The 21,866-nt window shown below is 32.0% G+C and overlaps 2 protein-coding genes across 2 annotated transcripts; one reads left to right on the top strand and one right to left on the bottom strand.

Annotated features, from left to right (window-relative positions):
- Positions 1-9,556: 9,556 nt before the first annotated feature.
- Positions 9,557-12,348, top strand: LOC143636018 (vacuolar lysine transporter YPQ1-like). Its single transcript, XM_077103712.1, has 12 exons — positions 9,557-9,816; positions 9,920-9,962; positions 10,050-10,076; positions 10,161-10,262; positions 10,907-11,004; positions 11,102-11,279; positions 11,373-11,465; positions 11,553-11,648; positions 11,733-11,753; positions 11,833-11,891; positions 11,967-12,057; positions 12,178-12,348. Exons 1-12 carry the CDS (start codon positions 9,557-9,559, stop codon positions 12,259-12,261), a joined length of 1,152 nt encoding a protein of 383 aa, XP_076959827.1. The 3' UTR covers positions 12,262-12,348.
- Positions 12,349-18,854: 6,506 nt separating this feature from the next.
- LOC143636078 (calcium uniporter protein 3, mitochondrial-like) lies at positions 18,855-20,957 on the bottom strand. Its single transcript, XM_077103762.1, has 2 exons — positions 20,308-20,957; positions 18,855-19,529 (listed from the first exon to the last, which is right to left on the bottom strand). Exons 1-2 carry the CDS (start codon positions 20,857-20,859, stop codon positions 19,056-19,058), a joined length of 1,026 nt encoding a protein of 341 aa, XP_076959877.1. The 5' UTR covers positions 20,860-20,957; the 3' UTR covers positions 18,855-19,055.
- Positions 20,958-21,866: the final 909 nt, after the last annotated feature.

The raw sequence follows: 21,866 nt of genomic DNA, 5'->3' as shown, positions 1-21,866 counted from the left end.
GTATTAAATTAACACAACTACACATATGTATATAATAAAAATATAAATATATATATAATAATTATACCCCAAATCAGAAAACTCCATTGTACTTCGGTTTTGATGTTGAGCCTCCCTTAAAAAGGAGTTCTTGTTATTAAAAAATCTGGTAACATGTCCGATGACATCTACAAATAAAATATATCAGTAATTATACATATCATGAGGGTTATTTATGTGGTAAATAAGAAATACAAATAACCTATGTTTCGTTTTGTGGAAAGTTTTTGGCTTTTATGTCATTAAAATTAACAAATTTCAGCCCATACAAGTGACCTTCAAATTCATAGGAATTTGAGAGATGGGTCTCGGCTGTGAAACAAAGTTTGTGTGGGCAGTCTATGTATTTGTAAGTAGACATATTTGCACCGAGTGAGGCCTTCCGAACAATCAAAGATTTATTCTCCGCAAGCCAAACATCATGTTTAGGAATGCACGCCTTTCTTACATAGGCTTGCATTCTGTTGCCCTGCAAATTATTATTAAGATTAGTAAAAAGTTGTATGAATAATATAGTAAATTAATGAATGTATTAACAATAGCATTTCGTTTTGAACAATCATTTCGATGGACCAATCTTTCTCGGGTTTTGAGTTGTCCTTCAGCCGCCAAAGTCTTAAAATACGCACCTTTAGGATACACTCACTGTTTTGAGCATCAAATTGGTTCAACATGGTGATATTGGTTGGCTCCATATTACTAGTGGTGAAAAATTTTAAAAAACAAACATATCATTTACGAACAATAAAAAATTTAACCAATAAAATTAATAAGAAAATGGAAGATATAAAAACAACAAAAAGTAAAAACCTTCGCACAAAGGTAATCGTTTTTAATAAAGAGGTTATAATGGTGTAAGGATTAGGCTATCAAATGTACGTATTTATACCAAATGAATCAGGGTAGACAAAATTATAGAAGGAAGGTAGTAAGGTAATTGATTGCAAACATAAATTTAGTAATTTGAATATTTTGAAAATAAATTATGGTAAGAACGATTACAAAGGATTCCGTAATGAATGTATTTTGAAATTTCTATTATTCAACAATTCAACAATTCCATTAAAGTCTTAATTTATCTTTTCGTATAATTAGATTAGTATATTAGATTAGTATAAATATAAATATTAGATTAGTATAAATGTCATATTATTTAATTTAAATGTTGACTATAATCTCATGTAAAAATATAAGTTTCTAATTATATTATTTATAATAATATAATTAATCATCAATTATAACACCATATATTATTTAATGTAATTCATATAAGGTTTGAAAATAAAAGTTAATAATTTTGTTATATATATGTAAGTAAATTGTGAATTATATTATTGTAATTATAAGTAAATCGTAATTATAAGTCATGGGTTAATGGGTCAAGAATGGATTTGTAACTCAAGTGTTATTCTTAAACAATAATAAGACAATGGATTTTGGTTATAATTGTTAAAACTTAATGACCGAAATTAAGTAAATGGGTCAATGGGTCAACATCCATAATTATAGTAACACTAAATCATTATTAATTAATTCAAATTTTGAATTACATTCAAATTGACACCATAAGTTATACAATCATTAATTCAAATTTACAAATTAATTACATTCAAAGAATATACAAAAATTTATTTAAATATACAATTTCCGTAATTAAACCATTCCTTAATCAAATTGGTCATCATTTCCTAAATTTAACATGAATGGTACAAACATTTACAAGTTTATGAATTTGATAAATTTAAATTAAAATAAATATAATATTTTAACAAAAATTCAAAATTTAATATCGGTAATCTCTATGTACAATATATATTTACTCTATACGTAATCTCTATATTAAATCCGTAATCATTTCTATTGATGAAATATCAAATAATAATCTAGATTATATATTATATACTATCTGAGAAAATATTCAAAATGATATTTTGAATACTTGGTTTTGGAAACTATAGCTACGATTTTAAATATTCAAAATGAAATGTACCTAGAAATGTCACTTAATAGAAATATCTAGAAATTTTCCTATATAAATGACAATTTTAAATATTCAAAATGAAAATGAAAGATAAGACTTTAATAGATTATATATTATATACTATCTAAGAAAATATTCAAAATGATATTTTGAATATTTGGTTTTGGAAACTATAGCTACGATTTTAAATATTCAAAATGAAATGTACCTAGAAATGTCACTTAATAGAAATATCTAGAAATGTTCCTATATAAATGACAATTTTAAATATTCAAAATGAAAATGAAAGATAAGACTTTAATAGCATTGATGAATATAATTTTAATATATTTTTGATTAATTTAATTAAGATGAAAATTAGAGAAGACCTAGATATAAATGGAAAGTATGAGAATCAATCAATGGGAAAGGGGATTTTGACATAAAGGTTATTGCTTTAATAGTATAGTTAGATATAATACTAAAATTTAATATTTAAATTGAATATTTATAATTAAATTATTCCTAATATTTAATTTAGTGCTAAAAGTATAAAAATTTATAACTAAGGCCCGAGGCCTGACAATTTGTGTCTTAACAGGTTTAACAGGTAAGAACTGACGCGCGTAACAAAAATATCAAACATGAATACGACTTGTATAATTACTTTATATGTCATGACTATAAGACAGTTTTAAGTTTTGTGCACCAATAACGGAAAATGATGGAGTTAGCATACTAATTTCAATTATTTAAGAAAATAGAAAAATCACATACCACACTTTTTGATTAACAGGTCTTATGATGTCTTAAACATGTACCCAATTGCCAGCCTAACTAAGGAATAAGCAAAGGATTGCGTGGGCTAGTTCAGGGAGACCCTATCAGGCATGACTAGGAGGGGCGACATAAAGTTCTTTGAAGGTTCTGGCCGCCAAGTCGACACCCCGTGTGGCCATTTGTTGTGTATGCCGCACAACCTTAGAGAACACACAACTTTTGTATCTATCTTTTTAAAAAAATTTATTTACATTACCTCCGTATAAAAGTATATCAAATTATTATCCCTTAAATAAAATTCTTTTTACCGGTAATATATTTACTCAAGCCACTTTAACTCGGACTCGTATCTGCCATCGCTTACGATGAAAAATTATATGTCCGCCACTAGGTATTACCAATTTTTTTACTCGAGCCATTTTTTAATCTTATATATTGGTGTACTAGTTTTTATCCCCCTGTATTATGGGTTTGTTTTATATTATTTGTTTCTAATATTTATTTATTTTTTTAATTTGTATCATTGTTATTATATGAAAGTTAATAATATACTTATGATTTGATGATAAATTGTTTCACAAATAAATGAGATGTTATAACATGGTTTAAAAGCTATATGAGTTTGATGAGACCAAAGACCCGTTTATTTTTTTACTACAAATTGGTTTTTTAATTATAAATAATATATATCTTTTTTTAAATAAATCATATATTATTTTTCAGTATATCCCTACTTTATAAGATTATTATATCAAATATTTAGTGAGATTAGTTTTTAATTTAATGAGTTGTTATAACCCGTTTAAGAAATATATGGGTTTGATAAGACCCATACCCGTAAATTCGGGTCAAGTGCATTAGAAGCCTCCATTTAAAAATCAAGCAAATCTGTTGGCTCCAAAAAAGGGGAGAGCGACCACATCGCGACACCTAAGATTTTTGGGTTTTCGTTTATATATATTATAGATAAGTGGATTATTACACGTTAGAGCATTCACATCCCTTCTTTTATCTTCAAATCCAAAACTACTCTAAAACACACTACATTTTCTCTCTCGTTCTCAATTAAATATATTTTTTTTGCATTTATTATTACATTTTCCCTCTCATTCACTCATAACCACTTTCAAAATTTATTAAAAAATTTATAGTGTGTTACATGAACTTTTCAAATATACATGAAAAATTACTACATTTTCTTTCTCTTACACTCACAATACCTAAACCACTTCTTATATTATAAAAACCTCACTCGCTAAATTTAATCGACGGATTTAAATAATAATTATCTAACTACTTACAATTTTATTATCTAACCACTTACAATTGACGGATTTAAATAATAATTATCTAACCACTTACAATTTCTAGTGGGTCTAGCGACTCGCTAGATTTTATTTAAATATAATAGTTTTTGTTGGTCGTTAAAAAACTACTTACAATTTATCGTCTTTCTTCTCTTCTTCACGAGTTTTTGGGAAGTGAACCTGGTCATCATAAAGGCCACCTACATGGATCATGGATGACTAGGAGCGTACTACATCTTGTCATGTTGTCCTCATTCGTTTGCGTTTTTTAGTTTTTACGTAAATTTAATATTTACAGTAATCATGTACTACAGTACTAGTATAAGAACATCGTTACATCAAGGGATTTTTCTTTTTCTTTTTTTATTTTGGCGTTGGGAACACTTTTATCAGACATTATGGATGGCGTTTGATGGTCGACGTTTTGAGAAGAGTTATGTGAGAGAGAGAGTGAAGAAATAAAGTATTTATTGTAGAAGAGTTATGAGTATTTTTCAATTACACTTAATTTTTTTTTTGTTAAACTTTAAAAATGCTAACAAACGTCACATGGCGTAAATGCTTGAGATTGTTTAGTTTTGACTACACATAGTCTAATAATATTATATCATTTCTCATTTTTATTTTTGTCTTTTTTTGTTGTCTATCATCCAATCACACGTTTCAAGCCTGAAATGTTATACTTTTTTAATTCGTAACTTTATGTTAGTTCAAATAAAATTACTAATTAGTTGGCCCTATTAATAAAAAAGACTAAAAACCAAATCACATACGACCACGTTATAAATTATTTTTAATTTTTATTATGACAACAATTACATATATTTTTTAATGTATAATTTCTTTTATCATATACAATACTTGAACTTAACACTTTTCAAATTCAAAGGGGTTTTTACATGCACCATATGGTGTTTCCAAAATACCCATCCTATCCACCAAGGATTGGACAATCCATGACATATTGGTGGGGTCTTTTGAAAAAAAGTGTTTTTTTTTGTTTTTTTTTTTTGTCTTTTTTATATATTTTATTGTGTTTTTGTCTTTTTGTTGTCTTTTCTTTTCTTTTGTTTGTTTTTGTTTTTGTATTAGTAATTTTTTTAAAAAAAATAAACCAAGTTTCGGGTAAAACCGAGTAAAAGTCGAACTTTTTATTTTAACGAGCTAGTCACTGTTTAAATCACCAAAAATATTTCCTAACATTTTAACTTATATTTCATTTTATATTATTTAAATTTCTAAGTTTTCTAAATTTGTGGTGTGTTGGAACCGAACTTGGTTTAATACCAAGATCGAGATTTACATTCGCTTAAACCCGAGTTTAGGACTTTAGTTAATAAAAATTCTTCTCAAACTTGCTTAAGCTATTGATTTTATTGAAGTGATTTATATATTTAAATAGAATTGTTTGACGAGTTTGAATAATACGAGGATATAAAATGAATTAAACAAAATTAAATACTCAAAAATACAAGTTTTTATTAATAAGAAAGTTTCGAATTACATTCCCGAGTCAGGTAAACATAAACGAATACAAATACGAAAAATCTGAGATGTTACAATGACGGTAGAACGACGACGGCGATGATGGTGGGGATAAGCCCACCACACGCAGACGAGACCACGGCACGGGTGGTGCTGTGGTTTAGATTTGTTTTGTGTTTTGTTTTTTTTTTCGAAATCGTTATGTATTTAATATTATTATATAAATTTTGTTTTGTTTATGTTGTTCCGTTTCAATTTTAAAATTGTTGTTTCGTTGTAATTTCAAAACCGATGAATTGAAAACAAAGAAATATTGAAAATAAAAATTGGTTACATCCCCACTAACACAAAAACAAAACAAAACAAAACAAAATCAAAAATAAAAATGAAACAACAATTTTAAAATTGAAACGAAACAACGTAAACAAACAAAATTTATATAATAATATTAAATACATAACAATGAGTTCGGAAAAGAAAAAAACAAATCTAAACCGCAGAACCACCCGCGTCGTCGTCTCGTCTGCGTGTGATGGGCTTATCCCCAGCATCATCGTCATCGTCGTTCTACCGTCGTTGTAACATCTCGGATTTTTTCGTATTTGTATTCGTTTATATTTACCCGACTTGGGAATGTAATTCGGAACTTTCTTATTAATAAAAACTTGTATTTTTGAGTATTTAATTTTGTTTAATTCATTTTATATCCTCGTATTATTCAAACTCGTCAAACAATTCTATTTAAATATATAAATCACTTCAATAAAATCAATAGCTTAAGCAAGTTTGAGAAGAATTTTTATTAACTAAAGTCCTAAACTAGGGTTTAAGCGAATGTAAATCCTCTCGATCTTGGTATTAAACCAAGTTTGGTTCCAACACACCACAAATTTAGAAAACTTAGAAATTTAAATAATATAAAATGAAATACAAGTTAAAAATGTTAGGAAATATTTTTGGTGATTTGAACAGTGACTAGCTCGTTAAAATGAAAAGTTCGACTTTTACTCGGTTTTACCCGAAACTTGGTTTAAAATGAAAAAAATTTTAAAAAGTATTTTTTTTAAAAAAATTACTAATACAAAAACAAAAACAAACAAAAGAAAAGAAAAGACAACAAAAAGACAAAAACACAATAAAATATATAAAAAAGACAACAAAAAGCAAAAAAAAAAACACATTTTTTCAAAAGACCCCACCAATATGCCATGGATTGCCCAATCCTTGATGGATTGGGTGAGTGTTTTGAAAACATCATATGGTGCATGTAAAAAACCCTTTTAATTTTCTTTGGGTGTCTCTAGTAGGACCTGACCCAATTCAAACCCATCCATCCTTGGAAAATTGACCAAAAGCACTATTTGACCAACAACATTCCTTGACTAGCCCGCATTTCTAGAAATGTTTTTTTTTCTTTTTTTTTGAACGATCAACTAAGTAACGTTGGGTACTCCGTACGCGGTCCCTAATTGGCTAAAGATAGCCCGAGCCGGACACTAGTCCGGACGGACGGAGCCTCTAGCGGTCCACCTATTGAGGGATTCACCGGATAAAACCCGACCCCCACGCCCGCCAAACGGCACAACAACGAGGAGTCGGTAAAACCGGGTGAGATCAGGATTCGAACCTGGCAAGCCAGGATCATCCCTCATATCTCCCATATAAATTGGTGGTAGTGATGTTTGAACCACATACATCTCATTAGTAAAATGAGTGCTCTACCATTGAGTCACAACCAATTTATAATAGAAATGTTATAAAAATAATACCATTTTTTATATAAATTTTATTTAAATTTATAAAATTGATCATAAAAATATTATTACATGTTATAAAATAAATTCTAATTTTTATAAAACCATTTAAATAAAATTATAATATAATTTATAACATTATTATAACATGTTACAACTTTAAATAAAATTTGTATAAAATTTTATGTTTTTTTATTATAAAGTTATAATTTATTATATCAATTTGAATATACCGTCATAATTTATTATAAAATTATTATATAAAAGTTTATTTTAAGTTTATAACTTGTATTTTCAAACTAAAATGTTTAATTAAATAATATTAATAAAAACAAATTGGTTGGATTTGGTTAGTCGGACACAATCCCTCACAAATATGAGCGAATGGCGATATTGTATTGGTTTTGTAGTTTGGTCGGTCCTTTCAAATAGTTTAGCCGGTCTGACCATTTTGTTATTTTTAGAAACGGAGGCTAGTCAAGCAACGTGGTTGATTAAAATGATCTTTTGGTCATTGTTCCTCCCAACCCAATAAGCCATCAACTTATTGATACGAGAACGATTACATGACATTCTCTTATGCAAAGAGATCTAGTTGTCCCGTACGGAAATTTGAACTAGTGGTCATATGGCATATGTGAATAAAAGGTGTTACACTAGTCGTATGCATAAAAAGGTTGTCTTATCTGCTATTATAATAAATAAAAATGTGGTTGTGTCGCTTGGCATCTAATTTGACAATCTAATTTGACCATCTTGTGTCACTTGGCACCTTAAGGTTGTAACAAAACTATATTATCCTCATCCCACATTGCTCAAAGAAGAAATCAATTAGAAAGTTAACTACTATAAAATGCATTTTTCATCAAACTTGTCATTAGTCAATGCATGAATTATTGTGCATGGTTGCTTAGTTTTAAAAATATTTAATTTTATACAGATTGGTTTTTTCCGCTTCGAAAGCTGGTCTTTTGGATTCGCGGAATTATCGGCCAGTTTTTTAGTTTTCTGTTTTTTTCCCAGTTGGTCCGGTCAATTTTAGTTTTAAAAACACCGCTTATACAAAACCGTAAGCCAAAAACCGTAAAGCTAAACAGAACGTTCGGTTTGGTTTCATTTTAAATTTCAGTGTTATGGTTTTAGTTTTAAATAAGAAAAAACGACTTGGCTCATGGTTTAACCTAAAAACAAGACCGTGAACAACTCTAAGCTTCGCCTTAATATAGTAGATATTAAAATCTAACTTTGTAACTCTTGCAGATCTTTTTTAATATTCAAATCTCTTGTAGTATCTATAAATGCAACAATAACTTTATTTAGTCTGATGTAAAACTGGTTAAACTTAGTCAGGTTGTTCTTTAGTGTTTTTAATATCTTCATAAAAGATATATGTAAAATGTGCTTAAAAATATATATATTCAATATAATATATTTATTAATAATATTAATTATGAAGTACTATTTGTCTGTCATGTTTTATTATTTTCTTTTAGAATTTTTATTTACTTTACTTATTAAAATTACTATTTGAGTTTATATAAGAAACTACAGTAAGCTAAATATTTATATAAACAATTTAAGATACTATTTATATTTTATATCATGGAGTCGTTGAATAAATTTATTTATTCTAACAACATGGGCTCCTAGTAAGATATATAGTAAAATACCCTTTTTATTTAATTTACTCTTTTGGTGTTGATACTCATATTAAAAAAACCTGGGGCAAATAAGTTGGTTGTGGCTTAATGGTAGAGCACTGCCTTTACAAGTGAGAGGTAGAGGGATCAAATCTCACTACCACCAACTTATATGGGAGATATGAGGGATGACCCTGGCTTGCCAGGGTTCGAGTCCTGATCTCACCCGGTTTTACCGGCTCCTCGCTGTCGTGCTGTTTGGTGGGCGTATGGGTCGGATTTTATCTGGTGAATCTCTCAACAGGTGGACCGCTAGGGGCTCCGTCCGTCCGGAGTAGTGGCCGGCTCGGGCTACCTTTAGCCAATGGGGGCCGCGTACGGAGTACCCGGCGTTACTTAGTTGGCCGTTCAAAAAAAACAAAAACAAAAAAACCTGGGGCAGGATCGTAAATCTAGGTGCCAACACAGTTACCACTGCTACTATACTACAAAGCTGCACCACCACTGAAGGTTTCCATTTCCCATTACAGTACAGATCACCTTCAAAATCACACTACTCTTTATTTAATAAAACACACATACCAATTAGAAATGAAGTTTTTATTGTGGAATGAAAGCAGTAGTAACTCATTATCCTACTGTGTTGAAGATAATAAGCCATGTATAGGGTGGTGGGTTGACCAGTATTTCAAAGACTGTCTGTGTAATGTCTATGACGAGGCTTCATTTGTGTTGGGAATCATAAGCCTTGTGTGTTGGGGTGTTGCTGAAATCCCTCAGATAATTACCAACTTCCGTACAAAATCTAGTCATGGTGTGTCACTCATATTCCTCCTAACGTGGATTGCCGGGTAAGTAGTACTGTTTGTGTATAATGTATATGCCTGACTCAAAACGTACTTGTTATAACTTATAATTAATTAAATCCATTTTTGTTTTTGATATATGGTGCAGAGATGTTTTTAATCTTGTGGGTTGTCTTCTTGAGCCTGCTACTGTGAGCTTCTTTTTAATCTAGTTATATATATTGTTTTTAAATTTGAGTTAATGTAGCTAGGTGTTATTGTTTTTGTTGTGGATGCAGTTACCCACACAGTACTACACCGCTATGGTAAAAATATGTTATATGACACTCCCCCTTAAATTGGTTTCTTTTAATTTTCTTTTAATCATTCCATTCTGATTTTTTTACTAGCTCTATACTACAAGCACGGTAATCTTGGTGTTGCAAAGCTTGTACTATGATCACATCTATGCGTGGTTGAAATCAGGGAAAACCGATGCTGGCATCCCCGAGGTAAAACTTCACTCCTAGATATTGATTATGCAACTAAATTCTACAAGTGACCATTTTGCCTTACAAGGTTAAGAGATTGTCCATTTAATTAACAAAAAGTTCCTAAATACCGTTGGAAATGCCATGTTTGTAATTTGTATTGTTGGACACCGCTTTTTTAACATATTATATCATGCCATGTGTCACGGAAACCCTCGATCTTAAGGTATTTGTTGTGAGACAACGTTATTATCCTGTGAGGTCTGATGGTTATTATTGTGAGCCGACAATATTATCTGTGAGTGCCGAAGAAATCTTTGTGAGTTTTGACAAAATCTTTATGAGTTCCAACGAAATTTTCGTGAGGTCTAACAAAATTTTTGTGAGTTCAAACTAATTTTTTGTGATGCCAAGCAAATTTTCTTTAATCTTAAAATACAAGATATGAAGGTTTCCACGCAAAATACAACATATTTTATTTAAACATATGGCTTCTTATAACAGGTTGAAAATATCGTCGCCTAACACTTTTAAACAGTCAGGTCCGACGGATTTGGGACAGACTTTCAAGAATTTTTTTTGGTTAGATGTACATTCTCTTGACTTCTTGCGATAAAATGGACATTTTGAGGATTTTCCCTTATTATTATTGGTACTTTTATCAGGTGGAAGAAGTCAAGAAGCCTCTCAAACAAAAATTCATAGGATCACAAAATCGTGCCATTAAACCAACCGCGTCTCACCGTCGGGACTACTATTTCACGTCTGTCTTCATGTCTATCCACTCCTGGATTTTACTAATTATCATTATTAGAATTTGACAAGTTTTAACAATATCTATGAAATCTGTGTGCATGCAGGTCTGCAAGATCACTCGCTGCAAGTTCAACACCGCCTAATAGAGCTTGTCCATGGACAACAAGAAGTGGTCCAGCCTCAGCTATGGCTGTTAATGATGATGATTCTTCAGATGACGAGTCATATGTTCGGGCACCAAAGATAAAGACCGCTTCCCAGCCTAAGCCCATACCACGCTCTGTAAGCCGTTATAAAGCTTGATTGCTAGTATGAATTTGTTGAAATGTTCCATGTTTCTTGTAAGAAGTGTGATATATGGGTTGTTTATGTCAGGTTGGTTATGGATCATTTTTGGCTACTTCATTGTATATGCCTTCACACGCCAAAGGTTTGGTACAAGTGTACACTTACAAGAACCTTCTACAGGTATGACAACACATTATTAACTTCACGGATACAGAAATAGTTAAGCTCTTGTGTTTTATTTGAAGGATGGTCAAATTATTGTTGCAGGATAATGGTGGAAGTTATACAGCTTATGGCCAATGGTTAGGGTGGTTGATGGCTGCTATATACATGGGCGGTCGGATTCCTCAAATCGTCTTAAATGTAAGTCATGTTTCTTTATCTTATTGTCTCAAATTTAGTAAGATTTCATGAAACTTGTAACATAGTTGCTGTAATTATTTCCAGATCAAAAGAGGCAGTGTTGAGGTAAGTCCCTTGCTTGTTTGTTCGTAAAATTTACGAAACTAAAATGTAAATAAATTTTGACCTTACAATGTGCATTCAGGGTTTGAATCCTCTCATGTTCATATTTGCTCTTATCGCCAATGCAACTTATGTTGGAAGGTGCTCGATTTCTATATCTAGATCTTTCTCATATATACACTAAAGCGTTTTGACACGATAATGATTTGAATGCAGCATTCTTGTAAGGAGTACAGAATGGGAGAGAATTAGAGCAAACATGCCTTGGTTGCTTGATGCTGCGGTCTGTGTGGCGCTTGATGCTTTTGTATCCTTTATGTTGAAATGTTTACATTTTAGTCCTTTCTTATTAGAATAAATCCTAATCATCATCATCATCATATGTATATATGATTTGATTACCTTAACAAACATATAACCATTACAGATTATAATGCAGTATGTATACTACAGATACTTCTTGAAGGGAGTCCCAAACAGTGATGATGATGATTACCATTGTGACTACTAGCTAGCAAGCAAACAAGACTCACATGAGTCCACAAACAAGAGCTTTCTGGTTCACAATATTTGATATGTATGTCATCATTCCTTGTATTTGATATGTAAAAGATGTTAGCCAGGATTATGTGGACGATATATATTGTGTGTCATGAAGAAGTATTATGTTTTGTTTAAATTCTCTAATTACATGTTGGGGAAAAACACAAGCAAAACTTGGCTATCCCGGTTAAGTTTAAATTCTCCAACACATGCACGCCATATTATGAAAGATTCGTCACATGGTATGTTAAGAGTGGATATATCAATAAGTTACTTAAATACAAGAGAAAGAATGCTTATACCTCTTTTATCTTTGTTTAAAAATCTTCATTCAAACTGGCAAGAAAGAATGGCTTATAAGTAGTTTTTTCACGGGCTCAATGTGTGGGTTGGCGTCTAGAGGGTTTTAGATATGACTACTAACACAAATACACAATGATTTTGGGGACACATTGGAGTGAAAATTTAAACTCTAAAATGAAGAAACAAATCTTAGTCGGATGGTTTTGGATCATATTTTATAAGTGAGTGAACTACTAAGAGGATGATCTAACCACACCCCGTGTTCTTCTCCATCCAGATCTACAAAATCGTGAAACTTCGTTAGAGTGGGTCATAAAACGGGGTCGCTAATGCACCCTCCAACGCTTAAGTCATTATTCGATTCACCATGGATATGAATAAAAGTGATAAATGTGTAGAGAGTAGAAGAGGAGGAGCAAAGTTGTGAAAGATTATTTATAGGAAATTGGTGGGCCTAACTCTAATGGGCCCTCTTCTCTCTTAGTCTTGGGCTGCCAATGCTAGTTTACATAGATGAGTTTCAACGGATTCGATTTTGGTCCAACTGAGAGAGACTGAGTGCCATTGCTTGTTTTGTCATGTTCTAAATTTCTAATTATGTCACATAAAACTAATCAATGCAAACCGAACATAATAAGAATAATATCCAGCATATCAACAATCAAAACATAAGTAGAAATTTAGAACATGAAAAAACAAGCAATGGCGGTATTCAAATCGTGATTAATAATCGAGTATAACAAATCAAAACAAAACTAAACCGTGACTAATATACAACATCAACGATCAAAACACATAATTAGAAGGCGATTGCAAGATTGAAGCATTTTGGCTTTAGTTTTTCAAAATCGTATCTTACATTCTTCTGTCATAACCAAACCATCTCCTTGTAAATTATTCTAGGTTTTTCTCTCTCCGTCAACTTCGAATGTCAATATCTTATTCATCTTAGCTTCACTTGGAATGAGATGTGGTTTGTTACAAAACACTCACCACATAGAGCACAAAACAAAACAGTTACCATGTATATTAACTGCAGTCACAAATAAATAAATTGTGTCCAATATGTGAAAAATTTGTTTTCATATCTGATGAAAACCTTTTTTTTTTTCATATTTATCCAAAGTTTTCCAACAATTTCCCACTCATTTTAATCTAGGAAATCGAGAGATAATTTTATAAATGTTATTTTTTATAAAAAAATTGTCATAAAATAAAATGTATTGATTTCTAGACCTATAATATTTATACGATCTCTTTAAAACTTGCATCATGCATCAATATACGTGAGTTGTGAACATACAAGAATGAAAAAGCTATAACGGTAAGCTCGTAATTGTTAGGCCATGTGTTATGGTTAATGACTCTTAAGGGCCGTTTTTGTCACACCGTCATCTGTTTTAGTCAAAAGTATGTGTAATGGATAATGTCTTTAATGCTCCTTCAATAACTAGTATTTTTCCCGTCCGGTGAACGGGAATATCAACACGAGAATGTGACTACATTAATTCAATAATATAAATATGTTAACCGTAAGATTTTGAATCTCTAAATTTAGCATGGTAAGTTTATAAGTTAATAGTAAAAATTACAAGAGAATCTCACATACTCTAATAACACCAGATTAGTTGGGGAAAAATAATCATGGCCAACTCCTAATATAATTCTCTTCGCATTCTTTGTAGCCCAACATAGTATTGAATTCCGACTTCAAGCATATTCTCCTTATTCATCATCTGACACTTAAAACTCATAGTAACTCTGATCACATTTTTGACCTTTTGGTCAACAACATCCAAAAGATCCACATAGTAAAAATGTCAACCCAAACTGAAAAGTCAACAATGAATATATTTCTAATTTTGACCATGAAATGAGCCATGACCAAAGACGATTTCCCCATTTTGAGTGTCACCCAATTTTAAATCACCAACATGATTCAGAATTACCCTGCACTCAATGATTTAAAAAAACTTGTTTTACCCGAACAAAATTGATACTTTTTAAAAACAACATGTCTCAATCCAAACTCATTCTACTCATAACACATTTTGACCCCTTGCCCCATCCAACCTAGTCCATCCATTTTGCCATGCTAATATATGGCCATATAGTATCACAAGCAGGGCAAACTTTTTAATTCTAAAATTACTATTAGAAGTAACAATAATTACCAATAGAGTACTGCTAGAGAATTTTGCCCTTTAATAGTAATTGTGACACATACAATAGAACTGTTATTTGGGTATAAATCCATCTGATAATAATGTAAACGAAAGACATGTTTTAGTCTTGAAAATTTATTAATATAAGTTCTTGAAGCATAAATAAATACATAAAACTTATTTTAAACAAACTCTCATGAACGTGCTTGTGACGAATAGAATAAAGAAGTTTTCATTCCGGCCGCGAAACCTTGTTCGGTTGCGTAGATTGCTTCTTGGGTCGAGTTGCTTGCGGTGTACCCTATGCCCTGAGATGGTAAGACTAATGGGTTGGGTAACGGGTCAAAACTCAAAAAAAGTTAACAGGTTGTTTTGTCAGTAGGAGTCAAAACGGGCCAGGTTCGGTTGACTTGAAAGTATTTTCATGGATAAATACTTATAACTTTGGTTGCGATTATGAATGTATTTATTAAAAAGAAATTAATTGACGTACCTCCTCGTTATAGAGAGTTGTGTGATGATTATATTATTTATCCATGATAAGAGTTACTTAGCAACACAATAAACAATGCACTTGAGAAGTGGTATCTAGAATTCAATATATATAGAGTCATAGCCACTACCATAGCAGTTGAAACTCCACTTCCCAACTTTGTAGGAGATAGTGGACATGCTGTGTGAGAAGTAGTTGATGAATATAAAAACTAAAATTGTCAGTATGTTTATATTTAATAATAATTCATTTACTTTATTAAATAGAACATTTGAATTCAGCTTATTTGTAGGAGAGCATGGTAGAGGACAATAACTAATACCCAGTTGAGAATTTTATTTGTAACATTTTACCCTAGAAACAAAAAGTTAATAAAAATTATAAGACGTATTTAATCACTAGTGCAATTTATTAAATACTGTACCTAAATATGTAAACGTTGAAGATGCAGAAAGTACCTTTGGATTTGGAATACATACATCATGATCTGGCAATTTCTGCAAGGCATTAATAGCAGCCCGTGGGTCATTTTGTTCCCAAAAACGTCATACCACCTAAAAGCAGTAGCATCATAGCAAGGTTCATTTGACTAATGGAAAATATACTGCATGGTTTAAACTTACCTGGAGTTTTGTGAGGCGAGTTTTGTGTATTGTGCAAACTTAATTACAATAAACTTGTCGTCGTAGATCAAGAGCGAGATAAGGGAATTGAGATTATAAGGGTCGAGTATAAGGTAGGTATAGGATCCGGTTTTAACGTTAAATAATTATAATCCACCCCTTTTGATTAATTTGGGCTTATGCAACATTGGGCTTATGTGTCTAGTTATAAATTGGGATTTAGAGCCAAACAGAAAGTATGATTATAATAATTGGCTTAAACATTTGTTCAGTCATGTTATAAAATATTAACTGATAAAGTAATCTTGTAACATAAACATAACACAACTTAAGAAGCCAACAAAAAGACATAAGACAACATACCAAAAAAAACCCTATAAAACAGCAACTTAAAGCTTGACAACACGACAATGGCGGTTAATGAAAACTTTTGGAATGTTCAGTCCTTTGTAGAAACTCTCTAGCGAATCAGCCGTGTCGGCAGTTGCATCTTCGGAGGGTGTCGAATCATAATCAGACGGGATGGTAGCATCGACAGTCATATCAACAAACTCAATAGATTCCTTAGAACTGCTGATTTCGACAACGTCATTCCATTTCCATTATATCAAGGCTCAGGTTCTTTTTCTTTTCTTCACTATACGACGGATCTACAAAACATAAATAACTTGTTTGTTGGAAGTTCATAAACTCAATAAGACATAAATACATTAAAAGTCGAATTGAAGAACTTCATGCAAACTACCTCTTCGTTGAACTCACGAGAAAGTTGTGATTTGTATGGACTATAGGGTCCGAATGATACAACTTCAACACTCTCACAACATGTCTGAAAATAAGCAAGACCATAAGCAACCAAAGAAAATATATAAAGTGTACATTATCATTGTAATTAAAAATACAACATAATCATTTTTCAAATAATATGATTAAATGATGAATGTAAGACAAAAGAAACTCACATATGTATTGCACCTTACGTGGACATGTTTATCACTTTGGTTTTCTTCCATCTTTTGTGCAATGGTTGATGTATGCATAAAAAAAGTTTCAAATTTTATATAAATATTGGCTGGTTACCCATGTAAATAGGTGTAATGGGGTTAGTGTGGTAGTTATCAGGTGTAGTGGGGTAGTTACATATGATGAAAAGTAACCGCTCTTTAATTCATCCTTATCGAACGGCCAATATTCAATCTTGAATCTTATCGGACGGCCATAATTGAATCCCACTGTTCTGTAACCTATTATTATAATTACCATTCAAGAAACGTATAAGCTTTATTGTAAAAACGTCCATGTTATCATAGCCCCTAAAGATGCTATAGAAACTTTATCCATTCATACAGTGTCCCTCTAATGTTTTGTTACACATGATCTTCTTGTTAAAATGGCGTTTTCAACCCACCACTTGCTTGACAAAATGCCTTAACCGAATTTGTATTTTCCCCCTATTCAAGCTTTTCTCAGGTCATCAACATTTATAATAATAGACACAAATTCACTGTTATGAAGTTAGTCCCTGATGTTTGTTTAAAGTAATAAGATTATGTATTAAGGTTTAAAAGTTACAGATTTAGGTCCTAAAGTTTTCATTTTGTAACAATGTTAGTATTAACTTTAACTTCTGTTAAAAGTTAACGGAATTTGCGTCAACTTGCCGTCATAACGCTCGGATTTTACCAACGGCCGGTTTTACCGACCGAATAAACATTGTTTTAAATGTTTTAATTTTTTTGGATGTTAATCTTTTTATATGTTAATTCAACAAATTTATATTTTGGGTTTTATTAAGGTACATTACTAACGTAACCAATACCTACTGAATATGTGTCAACTCACTGTTGTAACACAAATACAATGTATGGTTTTACCGGGTGAAGAAATATCATTTTAAATGGTAATTTTAAAAATAATACGCTATACGAGTGCCACTATTTTTTAAGTAAGTTAATATGATGAATTTATTTTTTAGGTTTAGTTTCAATACTGTAATGAATGTAAATACAAACAGAATTCACGTTGACTCACAACTGCAATGCCTGAGTTTTTACCTACTGAATTCGTCATGTAATACGCCGGTAAATCACTAGTTTCCATACTGAATAGAACGTGAAATTCTAAAATATTCTTAAACACAAATATGCCATATAATTAGTGACAATGTGTAATTTCAATTAACCAGAGCGTTATGACAGTTTTTAACGGAAGTTAAATATGCCAAATAATTAGTGACACAAATTCCGTTAACTTTTAACGGAAGTTAAAGTTAATGCCTAACATTTTTACAAAATTAAAACGTTAGTACTCATACCTGCAACTTTTAAACCTTAGTAACCAATCTTATTACTTTAGAAAAACGTCAGGACTAACTTTTTAATTGTGTCTAATAATGTATTTGTTAAATGGTTGTTACCGAATCTCTAGTCCTAATTCCTATTTCCTAAATGATCATTACATGCTTCAGCAGTTACAGTTTAACAAAAAAAGGTTGTTTACAGCTTCAAGTGGCCTCACATGCTTTTTAGAGAATATATATTATTAGTAACAACACAAATGAAATGCATATAAAATGCCTAATGTATTATTCACAAGTTTTTAATGCATATAATGCAGTATATACAGTACAGAAACTTCTTTATCAAAACGAGTTCCAAACAGTGATAGACTGATGATGATTGATGATTATTATCGTGACTACTAGCAAGTGAACAAGACTCACATGAAGCCATGAACAAAAGCTTTCTGGTTCGCAATTAAAAGAAGAATGTCCCAATCGATTAGATGTCATCAGTCCTTGTACATGACAAATTAGGGATTAGCTCGGTACCATACCGGTACTGATTCTGATTTTCCCGATCTCGATATTTTTAAAGACCTAGTACTGATTGTTTCGGTATCAATACCTATAACCATTTGCTCACCCGTAAGGAAAAACATGGAACAAATTAGGATTATGTAACTTATGTGTACGATATTGAGTGTCATGAAGAAATATTATGTTTTTGTTAGAATGCTCTCATTTCATATAAGGGGAAAACATAAACAAAACTTGGCTCTCCATGTTAATATTACAAGATGCCGCTTCTCAATCTAAAAGAGATCAAAAATAAAACATAGAATTTTCCAAGGGGGTTTAGAATAAAATTCCTATTTCTTCTACAATTTCAATTTATGTTCAAGTAAATGTCTTTTTAACCCCTTCATCTACAAATGAATGTTCACTTGGCCATGGCTCTTGATGTGGGTAACAAGCTTTCCTCAACTCCTTATACTTCTCCACATCAAACCCTTCGCGTTTCATCAACTTCATCTGCTTCGAACTAAACCGGCTCTGATAGAACCCTTCAAAAGACGGTTCTTTTGAAGTCCTCAAGAAAAACGTGTATCCAGCCATGAAATACATCGACGTAACATAAAAACAAATGGGTTCCATCACGTCCCATGAAAGTTCCCAAAACGTGAGCCTCATGAACACGCTAGTCTGGACAATCAGGTATGCCAAACCACCCCATAGCTCGCGCTGAACCATGTTTCTCGCCCGAGTATCAATTGCTGACTTCCACTGCTCCATCTCTTCCAATTCTTTCACAAACCGGTTGTGGGCCACCGGAACATTCTTGGGTAGCAAGCTGTGTATTGCTTTCACCACCTGTAACACAAAATTGTTGGTAAAACAAGACTCACCCAAATTCAAATTTGACAACTTTTTATGACACTTTCGTCCCTAAACATTGACCACCAAAATACTTCAAACTAAAACAAAATAAGTGAAAATCCAAAAAATATACAAGTTGAACACATAACTTTTGCCTACCAAAACACACGCAAAAAACTCAAACATACAAATCTAATTTGTTCTTTTCTTAGAACCCAAAACCACTTACATGACCCAAAAACCCAATTTTGACCACACCTAATTATTGAAAATTTAGTCAAACCCCAGATCCCTTTCCCAGATCAGATTTTATAAAGCCAGAAAATATATATATATATATATTCAAGTTGCACTTCATGCAATGCAATTTGTATATTTATCTAGAAATTAATGAAACCAGATAAACCATTGCTCCAAAACTGAATTATTTAATTATTAATAATTTATCATTTATTAATTCATTTGGTTGGAAAGGAAGATGGATCATGATCTCTAGGTCGGTGTCCACGTCAAACCAACGTGTTTAACTACACGCTTTTAGATCTGGTTGTTTCTGAATCATCCCTGTCGAGAAAAACATAACACAAAATAATACAAAAAAAAAAACTATCAGATTTCGGTCTATCTTTTAACAAACAAATTAATATATTCTATGCAAATTACAAACCTTAAAAACACCAAATCCCTAAAATAATAAATTCTGTAAAACAACTAATTCGTATATGAAATAAACCAACCAATTTGTATAAAAGATTAAAAATCAAGTGCTAACCTGTTCAGGCTTAAGGAACACAACGTTTCCTAGTATGATGACGTCACCGGAATCATCTAACGCTTTAGCCAAATCCAACCCTTGATCTCTGTTGCCACATCCATCCACACACATCTCAACATACTCGTCATAAGATATATTATTATTACCACTGCTTTTTAACTTCGACTTCAACTTTTCAATTTGCAAAACCCGAAGTATCTTCTTTGCGTCCGCCGCCGTCAACTCCGTCTCCGGTGAACTCTCCGGCGACCTCTCCACCGACGGAGAAAGTGAAAGTGCATCGAGACGGACCCGGTTTCGGGTAATGTCCATTTGTTTTAACCTCTCCAATATGTTTTCTGTTTTTGGCCGGAGTATATTCGGTAAAGATAACCGCCGGAAAACCGTCTGGTCGCCGGGATCTGGTGCGGCGGGATTGGGCGGTATGAAAACGTGAGGGGCTGCGGCGGAGGAAGAGGGTGAAATGCGGCAGTTGCGTAAGGTTTGGTTGGAGAGTTTGGTGTTGCAGATGTTTAACATCCGGTGAATAAGGTTTTGCTTGAATGCCATTGATGATGATGATATTGATAATTGACAGACAGACACAGTTGTTTGGTGTTTTGGTTTTATGGGATTAAGGAAACGGTTGGTGTGTTTTTGTAGTGAAATGTGAAGGCTTGAATGAATAAATGAATGAATGGAGGAAGACAGCAGTTAAAGACTCCACATTTATAGGGGGATTGATTTTGAGGGTGTACATGGATAGGAGGATAAGAACAAGTTTTCTTACGCTAATATGATGCTTCTAATAAAAAATTTAATAACAAAAAGGTTTATGCGTATGCATATGTACTTGGACTCGTATGCTATCCATAGCAAAATGGGCCGATTTATGAATATGACTCACAATCAGTAAATAATGAATTTTTGTTTTAAAAATATAAATGGTGTTATACTCCCAACACAGACTAATAACAATAATAATAAACAAACACACACTGGCAACAAAAAGACGCCCCCTTGCCGCCCTCTTATCTGCCCCGGGAAGGGGGGGCGTTCCTCTAAGAAATCGCCTTATTTGCCATATCGATATACACCCGTCTAAGAAATCGCCTTATTGCATTGGTGTATATTTTTTTGAACGGGCAACGAATCTTTTAAATGGGCTACTGGCTAAATTTACCATATCGATATACACCCGTCTTTCGATATGGGAAAAACCTTCACTAACGCTCGTGAACACTCTTCTGAAGGCATGACAGTGCAGTAAGATAAAACTCATTCAGTTCAAACATCCAACTAGTTAAAACCAATTACTTGCCTAGTCTCATATCATCTCCTTGGTGTCTTTGAAACTAAATGTTGAGAGTAGGAATCAAACCTTGGTCACAAAGAACACTAAGGTAGTGTTTGATATGAAGTAATGATAAGCGAAAGAAATGGATTATTCCAAATGAATGAAATAAAACATGTTTGGTTGTCATTAATCAATGTAATGAATCATTTCTAAGGAATGCAATTTCTTTCATGTATATATCATTTTCCATTCCTTAGTAAAAAGTGGTTGTTCTTTCATT

Source organism: Bidens hawaiensis, unplaced genomic scaffold (genome assembly GCF_021521415.1).
Source record: "Bidens hawaiensis isolate Kalapana, Puna unplaced genomic scaffold, B.hawaiensis_p1.1 tig00007761_1, whole genome shotgun sequence".
Lineage (NCBI taxonomy): Eukaryota > Viridiplantae > Streptophyta > Magnoliopsida > Asterales > Asteraceae > Bidens > Bidens hawaiensis.
The sequence above is the reverse complement of the archived record's forward strand: the minus strand, read 5'-3'. Positions and strand labels throughout refer to the sequence as shown.

Bases quoted from the DNA above. Each gene is read 5' to 3' on its own strand.
- LOC143636018 (XM_077103712.1), top strand. From the start codon at position 9,557: ATGAAGTTTTTATTGTGGAATGAAAGCAGTAGTAACTCATTATCCTAC. The intron at 11,005-11,101 runs GTCTGTCTTCAT...GTGTGCATGCAG, and splicing joins CGTCGGGACTACTATTTCAC to GTCTGCAAGATCACTCGCTG. The intron at 11,649-11,732 runs GTAAGTCATGTT...AATTATTTCCAG, and splicing joins TTCCTCAAATCGTCTTAAAT to ATCAAAAGAGGCAGTGTTGA.
- LOC143636078 (XM_077103762.1), bottom strand. From the start codon at position 20,859: ATGGCATTCAAGCAAAACCTTATTCACCGGATGTTAAACATCTGCAAC. The intron at 19,530-20,307 runs GTTAGCACTTGA...TTTGTGTTACAG, and splicing joins TGTTCCTTAAGCCTGAACAG to GTGGTGAAAGCAATACACAG.